General features: G+C 66.9%; 1 protein-coding gene across 2 annotated transcripts; it reads right to left on the reverse strand.

Moving 5' to 3' along the window:
- Nucleotides 1–561: 561 nt before the first annotated feature.
- Nucleotides 562–20,667, reverse strand: OSBPL2 (oxysterol binding protein like 2). Of its 2 annotated transcripts, XM_016132282.2 has the most exons (14): nt 20,571–20,667; nt 16,829–17,006; nt 14,241–14,385; nt 12,790–12,865; nt 10,990–11,124; nt 10,665–10,762; nt 8,485–8,667; nt 7,448–7,555; nt 6,756–6,845; nt 5,230–5,353; nt 3,864–3,992; nt 2,560–2,683; nt 1,928–2,018; nt 562–1,434 (listed from the first exon to the last, which is right to left on the reverse strand). In XM_016132282.2, exons 2-14 carry the CDS (start codon nt 16,863–16,865, stop codon nt 1,332–1,334), a joined length of 1,443 nt encoding a protein of 480 aa, XP_015987768.1. In that variant the 5' UTR covers nt 16,866–17,006; nt 20,571–20,667; the 3' UTR covers nt 562–1,331. The 2 variants fall into 2 exon arrangements, with proteins under 2 accessions (XP_015987768.1, XP_036085108.1); XM_036229215.1 differs by lacking the exon at nt 20,571–20,667 and having other exon boundaries at nt 16,829–17,024.
- Nucleotides 20,668–24,580: the final 3,913 nt, after the last annotated feature.

Genomic DNA, 24,580 nt, shown 5'->3' on the forward strand with positions numbered 1-24,580 from the left:
GCGCACGGGTGGCCACGGAACGCAGCCTCGGCCGGGCACGTGGGCGGCCTGCCTGGCCCGGGCCCCCAGAAGCCCCGCCCCGAGCGTCAACGGCAGAAGAGCCAGCGGCTGCGTCAGGGTGGCTGCAAGGCCGCGGCCTCCACGGCTAGTCGAGCCTTCAGAGCACGTCCGCGCTTTTACATCTTTTAGTTACAAATGTGATTTTGAAGCCTGGCCACACGGCGAGGACACCCTCTCGCCGGGACTCCACCATTCCATACAACGGCACGTGCTGGTGCACGTGTGTATGCCCGTGTGCCTGTGTGTGCACATGCATGCGTTGCCCGCGACCCGTGTTGTGTGTGTGTGCGCGCGCCCGTGGGAGCCCGCGTGCGGCATGGGCTCTGGTTCACAGAGCGGTCCCAGAATCCAGAGCGTGGACGTTCCTACAGCAAGGACACGGTCACCGGACCGGGACAGACGCCCGCACGGTCAGACAGCTCTCGTGTGCCCGTCAGCAGGCCCCGCCCCGCACGCCGCGCTCTTGACCCCGCACGCTGGAAGAACGAGGACACACAGGGCTGTGGCGCAGGCTGACCGTTTTAAGAAATGACTCACTCGTGACAGGGGCTGGGCCCCGGGGGCCGGGAGTGGACGAGGCCAGACCCGGGGCTCGTCCTTCGGGGCCGGGGCGGTCGCGGGGCTTTTGGGCAGCAACCCGGCGCTCCCGGCCGCCCTGGGTTGCTACGGCGACGCTTCCTCTGGACGGTGCACATCTGGTGATTGATGCACATCTCGCTCTTTAGCAAACTCTATTCGAGTAATTTAACTTAAATATTTTAAAAGTAATCTTTACATTATTGGAGACTGATAAAAATACAGAATCTGACGACTATTCATTTCATTCAGTCTGATGCCTCGCACGGCTCCGCTCACGCGTCACCGCAATTTCAGAAGCAACCCCTGGCCCGCAGAAAGTGCTCCGCAGGGCTGCGGTCCAGATCCGTCCTTTCCTGTTGTTTGGTCCAGATCTAATGCTTTCAGAACCCCCTAAGGCCTCGCTCTACAGAGGCGTGCGGGCCCTCCCTGTCACGTCCTTTAGTCATAATGGCATGAAGAGGCTGCCGTCAGCTGAACCAGCCCTGGATCTTTGCTCTTGCACAGAAGGGAATGAAGAGCTCCCTTCTCAGGCCTGAATGGAGGCGTGGCGGCCCCGAGGTGGCTTTACGAAGAGACCACGGCAGTGGCCGGTGTTTGGCAGCCGGAGTCCATTAGGATTGAGTCCTCGGCCGGGGCGCTTGGTCGGACGAAGCTTAGCCTCGAGTGTCCGGGCCCCGGGGCCACCCCAGGCCTCAGTAGATGTCCGGGCAGCCTGAGAAATCCCGCTCGAAGTAGCCCCCTGCATACAGCCAGTCGGGGGTCCCGGTGTGTGGGTTTTTGCCCTGACGAAACCACCTGCAACACAGAGGAGACTCTGGAGGGACGGGCCGTGGACGGACGGGCCGTGGTCCTGGACAACGTCCCTCTGGCGGACCCATGTGGCACCAACGTGCGTTTTAAGTGCAACGCAGCCCCCCCCCCCTTCTGACGCTCTCCCCTACAAACTTCCCGACGTCACTTCCCGACAACACCTCAGGGGTTTCACGGAGGACGCCCAGGCTGGGCCGTCGTGAGGGTCACAGGACCCTGAGCCGCCCGAGCCCTACGCGGTGGGACCGTCACAGCGTGCCCCTCCCCTCACGCAGGCCAGGTCTGTGTGTCGGCGGGGCACCAGGGAGACACCGCGGGCCGAGACGAGGTCAGGGGGCCCCCGACCCATCCGAGAAGCCCATTCGGTCGCGGCTGTTGGCCCAGCACGTGGTGGGAGGGGCGTCCGCTTCAGAACGTGGGGAGGACAGAGGGCCCTCCGCACGGCCCGGGGCCCGCGTCCCCTCACGCGCAGCCTCACCTGGTCTGCCACTCGGCGCCCTCCCTGGCGCGCTCCCTCCGGGCCGCCCTCTGCTTCTCCTCCAGCCGCTCCTTCTCCTGGCTGGCCAGGTCTAGGGCAGGCGCAGAGCTGGGTAAGGGGCCGGGGCGGACCGCGAGGCCCCTAGTCCCTCTCTGCTGGGGACCACGAGGGGGCGCGGCCACCGGGAAGCCAAGCCCGGCACGAGGGCCTGTGCGCAGCGGCCCCCAGCGCGCGTCACCGGCGGGAGCTGTGCCCCCCGCGAAGCTGGCCACGCCCCCCCAGACCTGCAGGGTCGCCCCGGCGCCCTGCGGTGGCACCCCGGGGATGCTGCTGCCCTGACCCCGGGCGGTGCGTGCGTGAGGCGGGCTGCCCGCCACGAGCCGCCCCCCCCGCCCCCGCGCCCCGCGCAGCACGTGCGGCTGTGGCTCCTGACCAGCACCGCGCCCACGTCTGAGACCCGTCTGGGAGCCGCTCCCCGGACAGAAGCCTCGGGGCGTGATGGCGCGGGTCTACGGGAGGGCTGGCCTGCGACAGCCTAGCGAGTCCCACAGGCCCTCGGCAGACGGGGCGCCGAGCTCGGGGGAAGGTGGGGGGCGGGCCTGTCCCCGCTGCCCCCGGGGCCCGGAGCGCACCCATGTTGCCGTCCTCCATGCCGCGGATGTCGGGGCGCAGGCGGCAGTCAGTGGGAGCCAGGATCTTCTCCATGCCCGTCTGCAGCTCGTTGAGGCTGACGGTGAAGCTGGTGAAGTTGTACATCTGGGGAGAGGGCGCAGGGAGCCGTCACCACTGCGGCGGGCTCCCCTGCGCACGCCCACGCCAGGGCAGACGCGCACCCTGCCCGGCCGTGCGGTGGCGCCCTCCCTCGGCCACTCCCGTCAGAGGCCAGGGCAGCGGCTCCGCCCGGCCTGAGACCCGCCTGCCCGGGACCTGCGCCCTCCCGCTGGCTCCCCGCGCACGCGGCTGTCTCCCCGGCGTCCCCGGGGCTAACGGGGGACGTGGCACACGTCCTGGGGGCCTCGCCTCCTCGCCGTCCCCCGTCCCCAACCCCATGGTCTATCTCCACAGGTGGCCAGAGGGGCCTGCCCGGTCCCCCCAGCGAGGGGTCGAGTGGGCGCAGCCCCTGCATCCCTGAGGCCCCGCCCACCACCTCCGTCAGCACCCGCGGGCCCCGCACCGCGTGTCCCAGCACCCCTTACTCACGCGAGGTCACAGGTGTGACCTGCCCTGCCGTGGCCCCACCCCGGTGACCAGGCCCCACCGGCACCCAGCAGGCAGGGGGCCCCGTCAGCACTCACAGAGCCAGAGGGCAGAGGAAGGAGCCACGTTACCCAGGACCCCGTGACACGCAACCCCGTCCCCAGCGCGCGGCGCAGTGGCACTCTGCTGGGGTCACGGTGCCGCACGGGGTCACGCCCCGGAGGGGAGCGAGCGGCCGACCTGCACGCTCTGCTCCGCTGAGCGACGCGGCGGGTTCACGACGCGCCCCGTAAGCCTGCCGCACGCCAGCACCACGGACGCGCGATGGGTCTGTGACCGCGCGATGCCGTGTCTGCCGCGTGGACGCTGCCACGCGGCACACGTCCTGTGTAACATGGATTCGTCACGTGTGATACGGCCTGTGAGTTTAACGCTCTAGAGTGAACATCGCGATGCCTTTGAGCACCTACACTGACACGTAGCAGAGCGACCTCCCCCACCTGGTCTGGAGACCCCTTCTGCGAGCCGCGGGGGGCGTGACCTCGGGGGGCACGCGCGGGCCCTGGGGCCGCCGCGACACCGACCCGCGCGCAGACACGGGTGCCGGCCGCATGCCAGCACGGCGCCGTGGCCCCTGCGGGCGGCACTCCGGGCGTCGCTCCGCGGGGGGCAGGAAGCCCTTGGGGGTTCGTGCCTGACGGGGCATCGGCGGGAGGGGCGGCCGCGGGCGAGCACTGACCTGGGCGGAGTTGGGGGGCCGGGCGTTGACCCTCCAGAGCAGCTGGCTGCCGGGGATGACCTGCACGGTCTCCTGCACCGCGGGCTCCGCGTCCGCCGTGCTGCTCTCAGCTCTCTCGGCAGCGTCGTCCTGGAACACAGCGCGGCCGTGTGGGCGGAGGCCTGGACCCCCTCCGGACAAGCCGCCAGCCCCGAGCGGGACGCCCTCCAACGCGGGACAGGGCAGCGCGCCCGGCCTGTGGCCTGTCTGTCCCGCAGCGTGCGCAGCGGCCTGGCTCCGGCGTCCGCGGAGGTGACTCTGCCGGGCTCCCGTGCTGGGCGCCCCACAGACGGGGCACAGGTCAGAGGCCGCTGGCCCAAAGGACGCGGGCCGGGGGCTGACGGCCGCCGGAGGGCGACGCCACCTAGCACAGCACGTCCGTCTCCAGCAAAGGGGGCTCCAACGGAGCACTCTGGGATGCGGGGCCTCCCCGCGTGTGGCCCTCGGCCATAGAGGGTCTGTATTCGCGACCGTTGGGCCACACTTCCCGAGGCCACACCTCGGACGCAGCAGCTGCACCTACTTCCAAAGTGAGGACGGGGACAGGGGGAGGAGGAGCCCGGTCACCCACACAGCGTGCGGCCGCGGCACGGACGCGTGACAAACGCAGTCGGGGCTCCCCTCCAGGCTGCGGTCACGGTCGGCACCAGGGCCAGGCAAGGGCGAGCCCCTCGCCCCTCCACGCCGGGCCTGCCCGGTGCTCCCCTGGAACTGCACTGCTTTTCAGCACGAGAGCATCAGGCGGTGCCTGAGACACCACGGTAAAAACACGCAGGAGCCCGCGGAGCCTGGCTCCGGTCAAACACCGCACACCTCGGGTCTGGCTCGTTATCCGGGAAAAACGCAACCACTCTCGTGAACCAGCGCTTCTAGGGGCCGCTCGGGAGCGGTCTGGGGTCTTGGGTGTTCCCGCTGCAGGAGACGCGGCCCCGTCACGGCCCGCCGGCTGCCGGCTGCACTACCTGGCTCTCAGAGCGGACCAGCCGACGGGACACCCACTAGCTGCTCTGCTGGGCCTAAGCCGGCGGGCGCGGCGCAGGGGGCCGGAGGCCGAAGGAGTCTCTGGACACAGGGTCTCCAGGAGGAAGCGGAGGCACCCAACAGCCAGGCTGGGGGGACAGGTACTGTGACCCAGGACACCCCGAGCCCAGCAGTCAGCGCAGGAGCCTCTGCAGTCGGAACGCAGGCTGACGCCACCGTGAGCCCAGCCCCCGGGCGGGCAGCTGCACGGACAGGCGCGGGCCCTGAAGGCACGCCGCGCCCACGCGAGGGGACACGGGCCGCACCCCCCCCCCAACCCCGGCGCGCGCGCGGAGCTGCGCCTTACCGGCCGCGCCGGCCCCGGGAGCTCGCCCCTCCGCTCCTGCTTCCGGAAGGACTCGTATGCCGCCGGGTCGATGCCCCACAGGCCCTCCGTCCACTTCCCGTAGATGATGGACAGCTTCCTCCTGCTGCATCGGGGGTCAGAACCAAGGGCACAGCGGTCACAGACCAGGCACCGAACGCGCCGGCCCTTAGTTCTGACTGTGGCACGCGCTCCCGCCCTGCCTCGTCGTCCTGGAACCCTTCGGGCGTCTCTGGACATAAACATAAGGAAGGAAATCCACACCATGGGGCCCCTACTCGTGCCCCTGGACACGAGCCAGCCACCCTCCTGACACACCGCAGCAGCAGGGAAGGAGAAGGCCACAGCCCAGCGGGCAGGCGCGCGGACGGGCAGGGCAAAGCGGCACGCCCCCCGGTCTGACGTGACGCCCCGCGGGCCTGTGGGGTGTGCACACACGCGTGGCTCTCGCACGCTGCGTCGGGCGGCCCGTCCCCTAGAAGCTACGCACGCAGGCCTCCTTGCGTCAGCCCACGTCGCGGGCTCGGTCCTCGCTGGCTAAGCAGAGCTCCGAGCCCTTCCAGACCGGCCGGCCGAGCTCCCTGCAGGTTCCGAGGGAGCGAGGCCAACAGTGTCGGGACTTTTCCTTCCTAGGGGGCGGGCGCACGGTTGGCCGCACGCTCCTGGGGACGCTGCTCAGCCAGCAGCGGGTCACCCTGGAAGGCCGGCAGTGGGAACTGGGGGGAGGCACGGGCAGCCCTCGCTCGGGGGAGACAGCCTGGCGGAGAGGCGCTGTCCCCAGGAGGCCTCACGCTAGGAGCTCCCTCACACCTGGGGCGGAGAAGCGCAGAGGAGGAGTGTGTTCGCACACGCTCCCTGAGGGCGGGCCGGCGGGCGTGGCCTCGAGGGCACTGCCTCCGCTTCTCTCCGGGCGACTCGGCCAGGGAGAGGCTGCTCGCGACCGGGACCGCGGTGGCTCTGAGCCCTAACTCGGTCAGCGGGCCACGTGGGCAGCCCGAGGAGCCCAGCCGCTCTCCAGGCTGGTTCTGGAGCCTGACACAGGGGGCGGAGCGGAAGCGCCCGCTGCTTTATGCTGGGAGCTCGTTTCTAATCGAGAACGTACAGATTTTAGGGGCTGGAAAGAGTCTCGTGTCCCTACGTGAGGACGCTACTGGCCATCGGCCTGATCAGCCCAAACTTACGTACGGGCTGGAACGAACCGGCCGCACGGGCACGAGGCTCACGGCCGAGCTGAGCTGACGACATGTGAGGGTCACTGGCAGGTGCGGGCCCCTCGGCCACGCTCAGGCCCCGGGAGACAGATGGCCCCGGCCCTGCCCCCCCGGAGAACGCAAGACGGGCCCCGGGCGCCCCGAGAACGCCTGCTTTTCCTACTTTATGCTCAACGACAAGTGTTTTTCGTAAGGGACGTGAGGCACAGCGGGAGCTGTGACTGAGCAGACGGCCGGGAGCGGCTCCTGCACGCGCGGTCTGGGGGGCGGCGGGGCCCGCCCCGGCCCTGGACCTACTTCTTGTCCTGGATGTGGCCCTCCACTCGGTGCAGCTCCTTCCCGAACAGCCCGCACGGCTTGAAGTGAAGCACGCACTTGTCTCCAGTGCTGCGGAGAGAGGAGCGGGCCTGACGCGCCGGACCAGGCGTGGGGGGGGGGGGCTGGGGGCGTGTGCAGGCTGCGGGCGGCACCGGGGCGTGACCCCGGGGAGCGACCTTGGGGAGCGACTGCCAACAGGCGGGGGGCTTTCCGGGGTGATGGAACGGGTTGCACAATTCAGTAAATTTAGTACAAACCACTGAAGTGCCCACTTTAGGTGGGTGGATTTTATGATAAGTAAGTTGTATCTCAATAAAGCCGCAAACTTCCAGGAGCGGGAAGGACAGACGAGGCAGCGGACGGTGAGTGGCGGTCACCACATTGCCACCTGGGAATCCACCCCCTTCTTTACTGCCGTTTAAAGCTTCAGAATAAGTTGACGACTGTGACTGAAACCAAATGCCAGTGCACATCACGAATGGGGAGCCACGGTGGGCCAGACCCGGCCGCGCCGGGCGAGGCCTGGGGGCCGCCCGTCTGGAAGCTGGGGTGGGGGGCACGAGGGACCAAGAGGGGACGCTGCCCCCGGCCCGGGGCCGCACTCGGCACGGACAGAGGACACGTCCTGGGGCTCGCAGCCAGCACGCCGCGCGGCGCTCGGGCACCGCTACCTGTGGTTGAGAATCTCCACGGTCCCGTACTGCTCTATCCACAGCTTCCCGATGATCACGTTGTGCACGCAGCAGGTGGGGTTGGTCCAGGTGTAAGCCTCGCTGTGCCTGTCGCGGGGGCCAGCGAACGAGCAGTGAGAGGCCCAGGGGCTCCGCGCGGCCCGAGGGCTGCGGAGACGGCGCGGCTCCTCGGCACGCGCCTCAGTCGCTTCTCCTCCCTTCGCGGCACCGCAAAGCTTTCTAGTCGAACGTCGAGGCCCGTTCGTGAGCATGAGGGCGACGGGGCAGGAGGGGGGTCCCGGCGAGGCTGGACAGAGGGCCGCCTGGGCCGACACGGGGGGGGGGCAGGGGCCGGCGAACGGCAGGACGCTGCGGGTGTCTGCGGCTCGGAATGGCCGGCACCTCCTGTCACCGCCGGGTGTGGCCCAAACGCACCAGTCTGCGCGGCGTGAAGCTTCCGCTCCCCGGGAAAGCGAGGGCCTCCGGGACAGGCCCGCCTCCCAGAGGGGACCCTGGCAGCCCCAGATGCAGGGCAGGACTGCGGGGAGACTGTCCCCGGTCCTCATGGACCCCTGACCACCAGCCAGGCTGGGCCGGTGGGGAACAGAGGCCACCGCTGCCTCCCCCGCCAGCCGGCCTCGCGCCTCGTGCCTCAGAGCCACGCGAGGGACCCGGCTTAGCCCTCGCGGAGTCTGGCCAGCGCGGAGGGGGAGCGCTCAGCCGGGTGGGGCGACGGGAGGGCGGGCCCCTCGGGTCCCTCACCCAGGGGGTGCAGACCCTCCCACACCTGGCCGGGGTCAGTCTGTGTGACCAGCAGCACACGCGTGGGGGAGGGGTACGGCTGAGTCACTTTTGAGACCAGGTCACCAAAGACACTGTGGCTCCCCCCTTGGTGCCACTGAAGTGGGGGCTCCCCCTGGGACGCAGCCGGCCCCACCCTGCCTGCCGCCTGCTGGGACTCGAGCTGGCCCCCAACGGGGAGGCCTCCTCCGCGGGGACCTGGACAGGGATGGGGGCGGGGAGGGGACGGCGCTCACCGGAGCAGCTCCAGCGTGATGGTGCCCCGGGGCTCGGCCTCCACGCTCTTGCCCCAGAAGCGCAGCTTGGGGTAGATGGAGCCGTGGAACAGGAAGTCCTGCTGCAGGCCCTCGGAGTGGAAGGCGCTGATGGGCGGGTGGTGGCTGACCTGCTCGCATATGAATCGGAACCCCAAGTCTTCCCTGGGTACAAGGCCGAGAGAGGGAGGGCCGCATGAGCAGCTGCGAACCCGCAACGCTCAGCCCCGCAGCCGTGGGCACGAGCACCCGTGATGGGGGCCTGGGAGGGACGCTGGGCCCGGGAGCCACGCCACGCTGCCGGCCACACGCTCCGGCGTTGCACGTGGTAACAGACGCCACACGCACACGCACACGCTGCCTCCACGGACCACCCCAAGCACATGCCAAAAGAGGTCAGCAAGCATCCCCCAGAGCCTGTGACTTAGAGACCCCCAATACCAGCCTGTCACCCGAGTCTCAAGGGACACCACTGGCCAGTGACCAAGACGGATGCCTTTCCAGCCTTTCGGAAGGGGCTCCTCCCGAGCCTCCTGAGGCTCCTGGGAGCTCCGTGATAGGATGTCTGATGCCCCAGGGTATTTCTGGCCAGAAAACAGGATCTTTAGTATACTCTCTTTTTCAACAAAAATGTCATTTTTCAATTGTTCCAGAACTGTGAATACACCTACAGTGCAGTCATTAAAAATTATAAAAGCTAAACCACATAATTACTAACTTAAGTGGAATCTGAATTTCCAATCATTACAGAGGAAGGAAAGTTGAAAAATTAGATTTTAAAAGGTTGCCTACCAAGGTATGTAATTTACAAAATGAACGCTTGTCTAAGGGAAGAAGGTGTTATTTTTGGCTCACAGGAGCGGCCTGGGAGGCCACAGAGCTACGGGCGGAGTGCCCTGAACAGGAGGCTGTGCAGGTCCCGCGTGGGTGGCGTGTGGCGTGCCGGACGCCGGCCCCGGGTGCCCGGAGGGGACGTGGCGACCAGGTGTGCCGGGCTCAGAAAGAGCTCCAGCTTCCCACCTGTCTGCGGACCCTGCGTCCAGCCCCGGAGAAGACGAGCCGCCAGGCGCGTCGCCCTGCTGGGGGACGGTCGCCCCCTCTCCCCACACTGCTTGCGCCCACGTCTGGGGCTTTGTCAGGCTGTGCTTTGGTTTCTCTGTTCAAGGTATTTTAATGATGCATTTTAATAAGCTAAAACGCTAACAATTCCCTAAGGGCTCGGTGAGGTCGGCCTCTGGACGCTGGCGCTGGACACAAGGACGGGAGGAGGAGGGCTGCACAGGAGACACACCCGGAGGGGAGCGTGCGCAGCTCGGCCAAGACGGGGCCCTCACAGCGCTCAGGGCGAGCCCCCCCCACCTGCGCCTCGGTTGCCCGCGTCTGAAGAGGCAGGGCTGTCCCCTACGGTCCCTCTAGCTGTGACGCCGCCTGCTGACCCCCCGCCATGCCCACAGAAGCCGTGTGGCTCACACCCCGTGCACTGCTCACACACACGCGCACACATGCACACGCATGCTCACACACAGGCGCACACGAACTCGCACACGCGCACACACGCACACGCACACGCACGGGAGAGGGCCGAAGGCTACGCCGGCTGCCGCCCCGGGGCCACGTGTGCCTCCCCCCTCTCCCTTGCCTCGGTTTTGCACGCCCTCCGAGAGAGCAGCTCTTGGAATTAAAAGCCCACTCTCATTTACCCCGACGGGCCGGCGGGACCCAAGGGCAGGCAGGAAAAAGCCACCATGGGTGTCACCAAACCCTCCTGGAGGCCGGGCCCAGGCTGTGCTCACTCGGTGACCTGCCCGATGACGGGGCGGCCACAGAAACGTCTGGGAGCCTGCCGCCCGCTGCCTGGGGGGCCAGGCCCAGGGTGTGCTGGGCTCCAGGGTCAGGCTGGACGCTGGGGACAGGCGGGGAGCAGCAGGGGCTGCTGAAGCCGCCCGCGAGAAATGCCCACAGCAGGCACTGTGGTCACACCTGCGGGAAGGAGTGGCCTGGTCGCCGCCCTGCCCACACGTGGCAGCGGAGGCCAGGAGCGGAGCCCGCCTCGCAGCTGCTGTCCCCGCCAGGTGGCCCGCCCTCTGCCCGCTCTGGCTGGCGAGCAGGCTCGCCCGACTTGTCTGCACTCCAGCTCGAGGCCGCCAGCCGCGTCTCCTCACCTGACGAGCTCGTACGTCTCCCCCAGGAGCGGGTTGAACGGCTTGCCGGTCCTCTCCCACTGGGACGCCACCGCCGACACCGCGAAGGCAGCCACGCACTGCGGACGGGGCCCAGGCCGTGAGCGGCGCCCCGCGGGGCAGGGTGGCTGGGGGTGGGGGTAGGGCGCTCCGCTGGGCGGGGGGGGGGGGGGGGGGGGGGCAGGAGGGGCGGTGGCGGCAGGGCCGCCGGGCCGGACGGCACCCGACGCCGGCCCTCCGCCAGGTGCCCACCAGGGAGGCACCGGTCCCCAGCGCGACGTGCCCGGACGCCCGGAGCCGCGCCCACCTGCATCCTCTCCAGGGGCTGCGGCAGGCGGCAGGCCCGGTGCAGCAGGTGCACGTGCTCCATGTACTCCGTGAGGCGCTGCAGGAAGCTCAGCGGCTCGTTGAAGGCGATGGGCATGGTGATCTTGGACAGCTCCTGCAGGGCCGGCGAGGACGGTCATGCGAGGGCGGTCGCCGCGCCCTCCCCGGATGCCGCAGCCCACGCCCGCCCGCCCTCGGGGCCACGGCTCGGAGGAGCAGACTGCCCCCTGGACAAGGTCTGAAGCCCCCCTTGGGGGGAGCTGGCCCTCACGCCCCACCCTCTGAGCCCCACTTCTGTCTCCCCATGGTGGCTCCCCGCACCTCCACTCTCTTGGCCACGCCCACCGCACCCCAGAACCCCGTCGCATGAGACCGCAGGAGCTCCCAGACCGGCCACCCCCACTGGCCCGCCTCCACGCCAGCATGTCCTTCAGGCCACTTCTAAGACAAAACTAAATTTAGAAACACAGTCTAATAAGAACAGATGAGATGGGAATAAATGAAAGAAAGGAGCTTGCAGGGTCCCGCGGGCACGGCCCCCCGGAGGAGCCACCCAGGCACCCTCCGATCACGTGGGACAAAGTGTGCGGGTCACCGGCCCCGTGCGAGTCTAAACCCACTGCCTGCAGCATTAACGACTGCGGCTGTCGGGGGCAGAGGAGAGGCGCACGGGAGACAGGTGATGAACCCTGGCGGCCCCAGCCTGAAGCATCGTCGAAACAAATCACAGCACGGGTCCTGACTGTCTCCTCTGAGAGGACCTGGAGACAAGACCAACTCACGCACCCCCTGGGGCGCGGCGTGGTCCTGAGCCCTTGCTCTCCCTGGTCAAGAGGCCGACCGCAGGTCCTGACAACGCGGGTGCAGCGTGAGCTGCAGCGTCTTTTGCAAAGGGCTGCGGGCCACCGAGAGGCCACCACTGGCCCAGAGGGAACAGCTTGTGCTGCACACGTCAAACAGGTTTGACTCCAGGACTTAACGACAGAACGAAACTAGACAAATAGCTGGTTACGCCGGTCGCGCTGGGCGATGCTCGCGAACCAGACACGTCATTTGAAAGCTCGATAGACACAGAATCGGGCACTGGCCTGACTTTCCGTGCTGCCCGCACCGGCAGCAGAGGACGGGGACGGCCCAGTGAGGGGCGGGAAGTGACAGGGCCACAAGCACACGACGCGCAGCGGCCCGGGCTCTGGGCCTCGGTGGCTCTCAGGTTCGGGAGGGCAGCAAAGGTCTGACAGACGGAGACAAACGAGCCCCAGCCACACGGAAAACCGAGAGCACCAGGCTCGGGACACGGGTGGGGGCCCGCTGCCACCGAAGCCCCGTGTCACCTGCAAAGCAGGAGGACTGCGGCTGCTCAGAGTCCTGCTCCGGGGACTGCTGTCCCCCGTGGGGCTGGACAGCAGCCGCCCACGGCCCGTGGCAGGCGCCTGGTGTCCGAGCGCCTCATGCCGCCTGCGGCCCGCATGCCTGGGCTGGGACACGAGCCCCGGTCCTGCGGCCCGCCTGGGGCCCGCCCCCGTGTGTGGCCCGGAACCCCATAAAGCCCCTCCGGCTGACGCCGATCACCGGAGCCGGCTGACGGGGCACACGCTCCGCAGCGCCGAGGGACAGGCGCCCCGTGGGACGCCGCGGAGGCCAAGTGCCGCCGGCAGCCGCGTCCTGCTGGCCACGCGCACCGGGCCCCGCCCGCCTCCCCGGGACGCGTGCCTCGCACCCACCGCCTTCCCTTGCTGCTTGCGGCCGCCCGGGCGCGGGCCGCGGGGCCGCCACTCACCAGGCCGATGCAGCGCTTCAGAATGCTCCACACGCTGAAGTCGCTCCTGGTGGACATCGGGGCCGGCAGCGAGGTCCTGGAAGCAGGGACCGGGGACGGGCGTCCGTCAGCCCCGCGTGCGTTCGCGTCCGGCCGCCGGCCGCTCTCCTCTGACCGCCCGTCCTGCAGGTGGCAACCCTCTGCCCTGCACCGCCGGGACCAGCCGGCCGGGGGAGTTCCCGCGGACGCCTCTGCATCGGCGTTTTGAGGGGCCTCCAGGGAAGTAATGGCCGAGCCCCCAGAGCCGCCTCTCCTCCCACAGAGCTGGGGACGGCAGGACCATGGACAGAGGCGGGGCCACGAGGCCACCGAGGGGACCATGTGCAGGAAACCTTTTCAGACACCGGCTGTCCAACCCTCCCTGAAAGCACGTGTTCCCCGCAGCCTCCCCGCCAGCTGTGAGGGGGAGCCCCGCGGTCCTGTCCGCACCAGGGGACCCCATCCCTGGTCGGCAGGGTCGGGGGACCCCTGGCCTCCTTCCTAGGAACTTGGCTGGGATGACACTGGCTCCACCCGGGAGGGAGGGCCACCTGGGGGGGGTGAAGTCCAGGTTTCGGGGGGCACGCTGGACCCGTGCACACTGAGGACAAAGGGAGAGTCGGCAGGCGCGCAGCACCCGCCGGGAGAGCCGCCCAAGCCCTCGGCTCCCCGCCCTGCACCCCGGAAGCCATGCCAGCACCCCGCCCTGCACCCTGGAAGCCATGCCAGCACCCCGCCCTGCACCCCGGAAGCCATGCCAGCACTCTGCGGCGCTCACTCCACGTGGGCAGCTCCCAACGGGTCTCTGCATTTGCGACCCAGCCACCTCCACCCAGCACCTGTCCTCGCCCAGGCAGGACCCTGCGCTCCCCCCCCCCCCCCCCCCCGAGGCGGAGAGGGAGAGGCGAGCAAGGCGGCTGGACACAGCGCGGGGAGGGAGCTGCGCGCACGGCGGCCCCGGCCGCGCCCCCCGCTCTCGCCGGGCCTCGCGGACCCTGGGGAGTGGCCGCTGTGTGGCGGGCACACTGAGGGGCTGAGGCGGGCCGGGGACGGGAGGGGGGTAGGCACTGAAGAGGTGGAGGGGGAGAGGGCGCGGGAGGCAGAGCCTGGCGCGGGCAAGGCCGGGCTGGGACCACAGACGGCGGGCGGAGGGGCGCCGGCCCTCGTGCCCTGAGGAGAGCGACCTTGGAGGGCACTGCCCAGACTGAGAGCTCTGAGGGGACGGGGAGCTGGCTAGCGGTTACTCGGGCCACACGGGCATCCGCCCGACAGTTCAAACTGGGGAGCCACACCTGTCCTCCGAACAAAGGACTCTGTCCACGGCCAGACGGGGGCTGCAGACAGGCACAGCCTGGTCTCCAGGAGCCACTCGGGACGGAGCCGAAGGGGCGCGCGCGTGCTGGGAGCCTGGCGCGGCGTGCGGGACCACGTACCTGTGCTTCTGCACCCCGTTCTCTTGAGGGGGCCTCTCCCCCGCTTTTCCGGCCCCGTTGCACGTGCTGGAGCCCGTGTGGACCACTGCGGTGACTCTGGGATTTGCCTCTGAAAGTCCCCCCAGAGACTTATCGGAATCAAAGCCTGCACAAGACAAGCAGAATGGTAATTTTCGCAGCATTTGGAAGATAAAAGCCTCCGAGAATTCCGTGCCAGCAGAATACCTGCCGCTCTGGACTGTTAATGGACGCGATCGGAATAAATAATGAACTCGCTTCCCAAGAGCTAAAGGCAGATGCAGAGGCAGGCCCGCTCAGGGGGCTTCCTGGGGGGGCACCTGCTCCGGCCCCAATGTCAAACCCTCCCGGTTCTGTACAGCCCGGGGGGCCTGTCAGTAACCTGAGGTGTAGCCGACACGGCTTCTCCAGCCTCAGTCACTGTCCCACGCCCTCTGGGCCACCTGACCCCCGCCTGGACCACCCAGTCTCCCCAGTTAGGGCTGCCCACTGGGCCGTGTCCATGAGCCTTCCCACCAAGGGGCTTTCCCCCCGAGGAGCGGGCGGCTGCGGGGGGCACAGCATGGTGCCCCCCCCCACAGCCAGGCTGTGCTGCTGGGGAGAGCCGTCCCAGCCACAGGACGGGAATGGGAGGACTCTGCACTATTTGAGGGCGCAGGGTCCCCCAACAGCCCTTATTTCACAGACAGGCAGGCGAGACCTGGGGTGGAAACGTGTCAGACCCAGATGTGAACGGCCCTGTCACGGAGCTGTCCTGAGGACGCGCGGGGGCGTCTGCCACGCTGGCAGCTCACAAAACATAGCGCATCGTACAATGGCTTCGAAGGGTCACGTTAAAAATAAACCTCTTAAACGACCAACGTCCTCAGAAGTGTCCCGTTACCGCTCCTGTTTGCCACAGGCCCCAAACGCGGCATCTACTCAATCCCCAGTGTGAACAGCTCGAAAGGCCCTGGAAGCCCCGTCGCCCCGCGCGGTGGCCCGCCCTGAGCGGGTGGCCCGTCGCCCCGCCCCCGCGGACCCCCAGGGCAGAGGGCCGTTTCTAGAGCGGCCGGGCGTGTGCCCAGGGAAACGAGGCCCCGCAGCACCGGCGCTCAGGCCGCGGTCCTGTCTCAGGCTGCGGACGCGCCGCAGACAGGCGTTTGTGGGGGGAAAGAGGCGACGGGGGCGCACGGAGACACGACAGCGCCTGCGACCCGCCGCGCGGAGGCCGCGGCGACGGCCGGAACCCTCCACCCACAGCGGCCGGGCTCACACGCTTCCTGCACCGGGGCCGCGAGGTGAGCCAGCACCCTGGACAGAGGCGTGGGCGGCCGAGTCTCCGAGCGCTGTTCCCTGCCCTGGGACACCTGGCCTTGTTCTCCCCGCAATCCGCCCGGAGCCGAAGGGCTGAGGAGAGGCCTGGCTCCCCCGACGGCGGCCGAGCCCGCCCGGGCACGCGGTGCGGCGTGCGGAGAGGAGACATCCGCCCCGACGAGGCGCCGCGTGGGGCCCCGGGCCTGTCTGGGAAAAATCCCCGGGCGAGCTCGGGGCCGTCCAGGGGTCCCGGTCACACCAGCCCCCAGGACAGGGGGCGCTCTGCGCACGATGGGCACCCCGGGGCCGCGCTCTGCAGCTTGGACGGGGTGTGTGGCGGTCCCCTGACCGCCCGCTGAGGGGCGCTCGCTGCCGGTGAGGATAAGGCGTGAGCGGGTCAGCGCGGACATGCTCCAGGGCACGTGCACAGGGCGTGCCGGCCACCACGCGCCATGGCACTCAGCGACCCCTCTCTTGGGTTTCCGACGAGAGCAAGTAGTGACTGGCCTGCCTGTCCATCACGGCCACGACTGCCTTCGGGGGGCCGCTCGGCTGGTGCATGACCGCCGCCCCTGAGAGCTGCTGACAGGGCTCCAGGAGACGGCGAGGCACGTCCAGGGGACAGTGAGGCCATCATCAAGGGGCCGCCCGCTGTGCCAGCAGCACGCCGGTCACTTCGGCAGTGACAGCGGCAGTGCCTCCCCGCCGGCTGTGTGTGGAGCGGCCGCGCAGGACTTCGGGGCTGCCGCCTCCAGCCCGCCCTGCCCGAGGAGCGGGAGCGAGGCCCACGGCGGCTCCTGAAGCCCTTGCTGCCCACGACCACCCTCAGAGACACAACAAAATGCATTCTGGAAGTCAACGGGAGATCGGGGCGGGGGGGGGGGGGGTGTTACACATGGAGAGTGCCTCCCTTGTTCCCAAGGTGTCTTTTCAGCTTGGGGGAGGGGCCACTTAAGCACGTGACTCGCCCAGGCCAGCCCGCCCTCCCCCACGGCAGGGAGCGGCTGCTGAACCACGGGCAGCACGCCTGCTGAAACTGGCCCTGAGAAACGCGAACAGCACTGAACTTCGAGTATTTTGAGGAATAAAGACCCAGCTGCCTTCTCTTCTTGTCTCCGGTCGTCCAAAGTGGAGCTTCCGGCCCAAATCTGAGCGGGGGCCTGGGGACAGGTCACGGCTCCCTCCTGGGTGGCTCTCCTGAGCCGTCCTCACCTCCCGAGGGCTACACGTGAGACCGGGCTGGACCGGGCTGGCCAGGTCCTCCGTCCACTCACCTGAGACGGCATCGAAGAACTCCTCGTCCCCGTCCATCCTGCAGCAGCGGGCTCCCTCGCCGCCCGGGCCGCGGTCCCCTCACCGAATCATGGCGCCCGCCTGACGTCACTGCGAGTGGCCGCACGCCGCGAGCTTTTTTCCTTTTTTTTTGGTAAAAGTCCAATAGGTCGTGGAGATCTAAGGGAACAACGTGTTGCTGTACTCAGCTCGCAGAAGCTGTGCGGGTTAGAAACATTTTTCAAATACCCCGTCATCGTGCCCGAAATCAATCTCAAGTATATATATCTACGCAAAGAAATAAAACGATCTCATAAAAAACATCGAGAGGAAATCGTATAAAACAAACACCATCAACGAAGAGTAGATCAATAAGTAATCACTATTAGAAGAGTAATTTTTATTTAAAAACAGACCACCACCACAACCGATTTGGGGAAAGACGCGAACAGGTCCATTTCAGTGAGGTGCTCACACGTCAGGGGCTCATGCGTCCCCGGATCTGCACGGAGGGTCACTGCAAACATCTATCAGAAGCAGGCGAGTGGTTATAGATAAATGGAAAATTATGTTAAAATGCTTATTTCACATCAACATTAAGCCAATTTTCGGCTGTGGAGAATTAAGACTGCTGTATAAGTTAACTGCTATCAGCAGAAACTGAAATCGACCTAAATTTTCTCAAAATTACTTTAGCTCAGTCTTTTGGTAGAACTCATACATGCTTACTTCTCGTGAAAAGCATTGTATAAATGGCAGGACACTAAAGCAAAAGGTCGTCATTGTCCCCAAGGGTGTGGCTCTGCAGGAAGTAGGCAGAGTCCTATCTTTAGCTACATCGGGGACATAAAGATGGGGCCGCGGGCCCACTCCGGCTCCTGCAGTAGTGAAGGAGCAGGGTCACGCCCGCTGTCCCCAGAGAGGCTGCACGGCCCTGGTGGCACCTGCGGAATGCGAATCTGCCTACGGAAGGGTCTCTCGGCTTCACTTCTGAATCGATGTCGAGTGGGGTCAACTTCCACGCTCCCAGGTATCAGGGCTGAAGGCGCACCGAGCACCCGGGTCCCAGGTGTCGGGGGCGAGGGCGCGCCGAGCACCCGGGTCCCAGGTGTCGGGGGCGAGGGCGCGCCGAGCACCCGGGTCCCAGGTGTCGGGGGTGAGGGTGCACCGAGCACCCGGCACCACCCCAGAAGTGCTCTGTCACATTTTCGTCACCTGTGCTCCTTGCAATAGGCCCGAGGAGCAAGAGCAGGTAAGCACTCTCCTGTGAGCGGGAGTGAGGGCCAGGTCCGCACCGCCCCCCCCAGTTGCAGAAAGACCCCGAAAGTCTCGGGTGCAGCCCGTCAACCCCTCGAGGCCACCGCCGCTGCTCTGGCCCTCCGCACCTTCCCTCTGCCATGGCCGGACTCCTAGGAGACGACGAGGCCTCGGCCCCTCACAGGGACACCCAGGCGGTCATCTGCGAGAGGCAGCTAACTCCACTTGAAGGTGGTATAAGACTGCAGAATGTTTCCAAAATGTCCCCACCAAAGAAGGAAACATTACTTTTGTAATTAGCTGAATGTAATAAAATTTCAAATGCTGGGCAACTTTAAGTCCGTACCCAGGCGAATTCACCAGCATTCCCTGGTGGGCGAGGGTTAGGGACGGGGATGAAAGTCGCGGCGCCCCGAAACATCCCACGGGAACGTTACACACCAGGCGTGGCCCCGCGTGGCAGGAGGCGAGGCGGCCGGCACAACCACACCAGCCGCACTCAGAGAGAGTTGCAAGCGGCAGCCGCGTCCCTTACGTCGCGGGCGCGCGCCGGCACCCCTTCACGCAGGACCCAGCAAAGGCTCCGCCACCAACCGCAGCAGGGGCGGCAGGCGGGGAGCGTCAGCGAAGTCTGGGCTAGCCCGGTAACAATGACCTTACTTCAGGAGAAATGAGATGGTTGTATAAACGTTACACATGCTGCAAAAGCGAAGTCCCGAGGCTTGGCGAGGCGGTGCCTTCAGAACGTCCTGAGCAGTGCTGAGGGGACCTTGTGAAGGGAGAGGCTGGCTTCCACAGGCAGCGCTGAGAGGCACTCGAGCGTGTGAGTGCCACTGCCACGCAGCGCCCCTGCTCCAAACTCGCCACGGTGTGGCCCGGAGCAAGTTACTTGACCTCTCTGTCCCTCGCCATCCACGTGACCAGCTGAGGATCACGCACGTGCTGGTCTTGTAGGCCGCGAGGACAGCGATAACCACGCGCTCACGGCCGTCCGGAAACGCCCACTACGGGATGGCCCCGTAGTAAGGGCTGGGTGTCAGCGGAAGGATGCGTGAGCGAACGGGAAAGGCAAGTTCCACCGACAACATGCCGACGCCCGTTTACTCAGCATTTTAAATGACGACACCATGGCAGGCCCCGTGCTGGGCAAGGAGGAAGTGAGGCAGAGGAGGTTCCTGCTCCCAGCAAGCGGAAGGGAACCAACCATCTGGGCCGCCAGCTGTGTGCGGGGCACAACCACTTCATCCGCTCCTCGGGTTGGCACTGCCAGGTACACGGGGCCGGTCACAGAGGAAGGAACCAAAGCCACCGCACGGTCAGGAGGGGCCTTCTGCTTGGCACTGCGGGAAGGAGCACCAAGGACACGGGTCCTTGGCCGGCCCCAGGCCACCTCTGCTCTCTAGCTGTGTCCCCTCAGCATCTCCAGGGGGTTGGCGAGATCATGCAGCACACAGCTGGGGGCACAGTGGGCATCCCAGAAATGTGTGTTGGACCAAACCGAACGAGACCCGTCCCCAGATGTGCACAAGCAGTGCCAGGGCTCCCCGTCCACAGCATGCCCCAGACTGCCCATTCAGGAGAAACACCCCGAACACAAGCGCAGCTTCCTGGGAGGTGACCCCCACACTCAGGGGTGCCCAGACGTCACACCACCTGGCTGCTTCTCCCGCACGGGAAGTCTGATGTATGATTACCCGCAGTCTCGACCTGGGCTTACAGACTTACAAAGCCAATAATCAGGAGAACACGTCCAAAGACTTATTCTGATGACTGAAATGTAACTGTGGAGCAGGAAGGAACCTTTCAAAATCTGATTACATATCTAATTTATCTAAGCCACGTATTAGGTGAAGGGCTCTGGGCAGTGACTGCGGTCTGCTAAGGTTGGCAAATAAAAGATAAAACAAAGCAGGGTGGGGTGAGTAAGGGCGCAAACCTTCCGGCTGCCGAGAACCCCACAGGTGGTGGCCCCCAGGAGGGGAGAGTCTGGATCGCCAGCCCCAAGGCCCACTTTTCACGCCGGGCCCTTCCCTACTGGCCGGCACAGACGCCGGAGACCTTAAATACACGCCCCCCCTGCCCGGCGAGCCCACTCTTGACGAGCCCTGACGGCTGACGGACTGGCAGGCGCCCGGCCTCCGCGGCTCACCCCAAGCCCGACTTCCTGGTGCCGCGGCAGGTCCGGCTCCAGGGCCGCAGTTGCCCGGCGACCACCCGCGACCCAGGCCCGCCGCCCCCGCCGCGGCCGCCGCCAACTTTCTTCCCAAGTCTCCTAGGCGCCGGGACTCCTGGGCCGAGGCCGCCGGGCAGGGGTCGGGTCGGGGTCGGCCGGGGCCTGGTCGCCGGGCGGGGGTCGCTGGGCTCCGGCTCCGCGGGTCCGACCTCCCGGCAGCCCGCCCGTGGCCCAGGCCTGCCCGCCCGTCCGAGGCCGGGAGCCGTTCCCGGCGACGCGGGGTCCGGGGCGGGGTCCGAGCTGGGGTCACTCACCTGGACCGCGGTCCCTCGGGCGCCCAGCGGGCCTCGCTGCCCGCCCCGCCCCCACCCCGCAGGCCCGCGACCCACTGACACCGAGGCGGAAGTGCGGCCGGCCGAACTACCGACTGACAGCCAGCAGCAGCCACTCGCGGCGCCCCGAGCCGTCGCGTCGACCGCCGCCTGCCCAATCAGCGCCCAGCTCGAGCGCTGCGCTGGAAGGCGGGGACTATGCTAATCATTTCGCCGGAGCGGCTCATCTCAGCCCCTCGGGAGTCCCGCCCACGCGGAGGAGTGACGATGCAATCAGCCAATCATAGCATGGAGAGGCGGGGTTATGCAGATACTGACCCGAAAGGGGCGGGCGAGTGAGAGGAAGGGGCGCGGCTGGGAGAGCTGAGTTTACAAACAGAGGCGGGTGGCTGGGGCGCGGCCGCTTCGCGGGCAGGTGGCCCTGCGCCGGCAGCCGGAAACCCCGGGGGGCGGCAATCGGCCTCCCGAAGCTGCCCGCCTCAGCTCACGCATTTTTCAGGGCTCCCCAGCCGCCTATCCTCCCTGTCTCGCCTCTCTCCGCTCACCGAAACCCAGAGCCAATTTACCCTCCCTGGCCTTTCTCGCCCCTGTTAAGAATCTGTCAGGGATCCCACTGACCTGCAGTGGCTCCGTGGTTAAGCCCAGAAGCTCTGGCCTCAGACCCCGAGCATGCATCCATCCGTACCAGCCGTGTGGCCTTGAGCCAGTCAACTAACTTCTCTGAGCGCCAAGATGTTCCTTTGCGAACCAGGTGTCTCCCGCCCGTACCCCGTCTGAGTCACGGGTCTGGTTTGGGGTGGGTGGAGTAGCATGGACTGGGCTGCTCAGGGGTGAGCAGGTGGCCCTGTCTTGACAATGAGGGTGGCCCTGGGACTTTTCCTGGGGGTCAGAGAGCTGAGGCCAGAAGGATGGGAGTCAAGTGACTCCCCAATCTGCTCGCAGACCCCCCAGAACTGGGCTAGGTGACAGAGATGTAAGTCTAGGGATAGCGATGGCATCCTGTTACAGTGAGGGGAGGGGCTCCCTGGGAATGAAGCCAGACCAGAGCAAAGCAAGAGCAAATAGACCTGAGTCGCCCAGAGCCAGCCGCACCTCGGGCAAGTGCGTTCCTAGGCTTTTCAGTTACAGGCATTTTCCGTTCTGCTTAACCCAGTGAGGGGACACCCGTGAGTCCTGACCGATCGCCGCCTTCCCCCCATCACAGAGCGCACTCTGGAGGTCCCGCTCACCGCCACCCAGCCCGGCCAGCCGGGCCTCTGCACTCCCTCCTCAGAACGCGGTTCCCCATTCCCAGCAGGGGGGACCCGACACACAGGGCGTCCCCAGCAGGACAGGGTGCCTTAAGGGCCGGCCACAGACACCGGTGCCCCTGCAAACGGCAGGGCACGGTGAGTGGAAGGGGCCTCTGTGGCAGGGGTGGGGCCCAGGCTGCCTTGCTGGGACCAGAGAGCCAGTCGTCCCCCACGCCGGGGCTGGCCCAGCTCACCGGCGGCCGCTGTCGGCAGGCGCCTGGGACGTGCAGCGACTGAGAAGCAGTTCTCCCAGCCTCTGCTGCGGAGAGAAACCGGGAGGGAGGCAGGGCCAGGCCTCAGAAACAAAGGCGTTGCCATGGTTACCCGCAAGGAAACCCACTCTGGCAGGAGAGGGAAGGGTGTGAAGAGCAGGCCCCCAAGCCAGGACAAGCGTAAGGCTAGTTGCCACGGAGATGCTCACAGCTTCCCTCGCCGGCCTGGCCCAAGTCCCACTCAGGGTCCCCGAAACCCACCGCCCTTCACGTTCCCCTCCCTGACAAGTCCCTGAGACTCCGACCCCAAATAAAGAACAGGAACCTAAGGGGCTCAACCTACCAGCTCACTCCTTGGTCATGAACTCGAGGTTGAGGCAGCATTGGAGAGCTAGGGCCAGGCGGGAGGTTGGGGTCCAGAGAGCCTCCAGTCTGACGGTGGACCACCCGTTTACCCCATTAAACAGACTCGAGAAGCTGGGCTCCCAGCCGCCGCTTCTTCCTGGACCCCAAGCCGGATCGGGCAGGAACCTCCTTCACGTGGCGCCTTGAGACCAACTCGGGAGCATTTTCCCGCCCTTCGCTAGGTCGAGAGGCCAATTCCAGAGACAAAACTCCCCAGGCATGGGACGGGAGACAGGAGCAGAAGGAGACACAGCCGCGCAGTGAGGACGACGGCAGCTGACAGCGTCCAGCGCTGCGGCTTCCACGCCTCACCTGGCTTCGCGCTTGCAGCGGCCAACCGAGCCCACTTTCCAGACGCGCAGACGCCAGCCCGCGGCGAGGAGGTGGCCCCTGCGCGGCGCCGTCCGGCCGCTCAGCCGCCGGCCATGCCCAGGAGTGCGTCGGAGAGGCCGAGCCGTGCCCACGCAGCCCAGACCATGCCCTGCACCTGAGCAGGATGCCCAGGTGTTCGGCGGCTGGGGCCACGGGGGCTCCTGGGTCAAGAGAGCGACTGACCGATGACCCACCTCGTGGTCGGGGGGCAGCCTGGCGTCCCCTCCGTCCTGAGCACGTGGCCTGGCTCAGCCCCCAGATCATTTCGGGACCCGGGGGGTCCATCTACGCGTGGCCCTCAGAGCAGGCCGGCCCCAAGAGGAAACGCCGCAGCCCTGTCTGTCGGTGGCCTGGCCTCAGGCGGGGACGATGGAGCCTCCCCACCCCAGCTCCTTATAAATCAGAGTCAGTGGACGCCATGGCCGGCAAGCCCCCCGGGCGGCAGCCTTGCAGGCGCGAGGCCTAGCATCTCGGGGTCAGAGGTCCCAGGTGCGTGGGGGCGCGAGCTCTGCCTTTGCCCCGAGGCGGCGCAGGCACGTGTGTCATCCTCCTTCCTACCACGTCACCGCGAGGAGGTAGAGGCAGCCCCCCCCCCACTCCCCACATTCAGATGGGGCTCGGAGAGCAGAGCGGCCTGCCTGGGCCACCCAGCAGAGCGGGGCAGGAGCCGGCCCACCGGCCCGCACCCCCTGCTCCACCCCCCCACACACACACTCTCACCTCCCCAGCGGCTCCCTGGCCGGGGCTGACCTCTTATCTCCGGCTGCCGCGGCCAGAACTGCTCCGCGAGCTCCAACAGGGCTGGGCCTCCCAGAACGCAGGGGCCTGGCATTGCTGACCCGGGGAGCCCCGCCTGCCGCTCGCTCCTCTCCCTGCTGCTCCCGGCCTTTGGAGTGGACAGTCCCCACTCCCTGTGGCTTGGGGGGACTCTTCTATCTGGATGCAGCCTGGACAGCCAGAGGGCAGCCGGCCACTGAGGCCCGGCCCTGGCCCTCACGTGGCCCGAGCTGTTCCCCCCCATGCGACTTTCCAGTTTCTTTGCAACGTGACAGTGCTCGGCACCCTGTCGTCGGAGAAGAGTATTTTTAGCGTTGAACCCACCACGTGAAGAGAAACGAGTTATCAATAGCAGCGGCAAAGGGCTTTTTCTTCTCTCCCGTGGCTTCGGGACCAGAGCGATCTGCACCCGTTAAATTCTGCCAAAAGCAAAACACGTGTTCCTCTTATCGATTGTTTACCCCACGCTTCCCCGCACCGCAGCCTGGCCGCCGGGAGGGGCCCTGGCCGAGAAGGCTGAGGCAGGAGCAGGGGGAGAGGGCAGGACGGAGGCGGTGCCCCGGGACACAAGAGAGAGGGGGGTCGGAGGCGGCCCCCGTGCTCGTGCTTGGAGCTGACTGGGGCCCCGCTCCTGGCTTCACAGCAGCCCACGCGTCGCCGGAGCCTTTACCGTGCAGCGGCGCTCAGCGGCGTCTTTGAGTGCCTGGTCCACGTTCAAAGCCGCAGTCTCCCTCAGAAGAGTTTCCCAAAGCAGGTGCCACGGAACCCTGAGGCCCTGCTGGCTGTCATCAGGTGTTTCTGGAGGAAAGGCCACTGTGGTCAGGGGGGTCTGGGGAAACTATTTAAACAAAGGCAATCACTGTCCTCTCCAGGAATCACAAGGGCCTGCTGCAGACCCAGGATTTATCGAAACGGGGAGAAGCTTTTTCTCTGG

This window comes from Rousettus aegyptiacus, unplaced genomic scaffold (genome assembly GCF_014176215.1).
Source record: "Rousettus aegyptiacus isolate mRouAeg1 unplaced genomic scaffold, mRouAeg1.p scaffold_m13_p_12, whole genome shotgun sequence".
Lineage (NCBI taxonomy): Eukaryota > Metazoa > Chordata > Mammalia > Chiroptera > Pteropodidae > Rousettus > Rousettus aegyptiacus.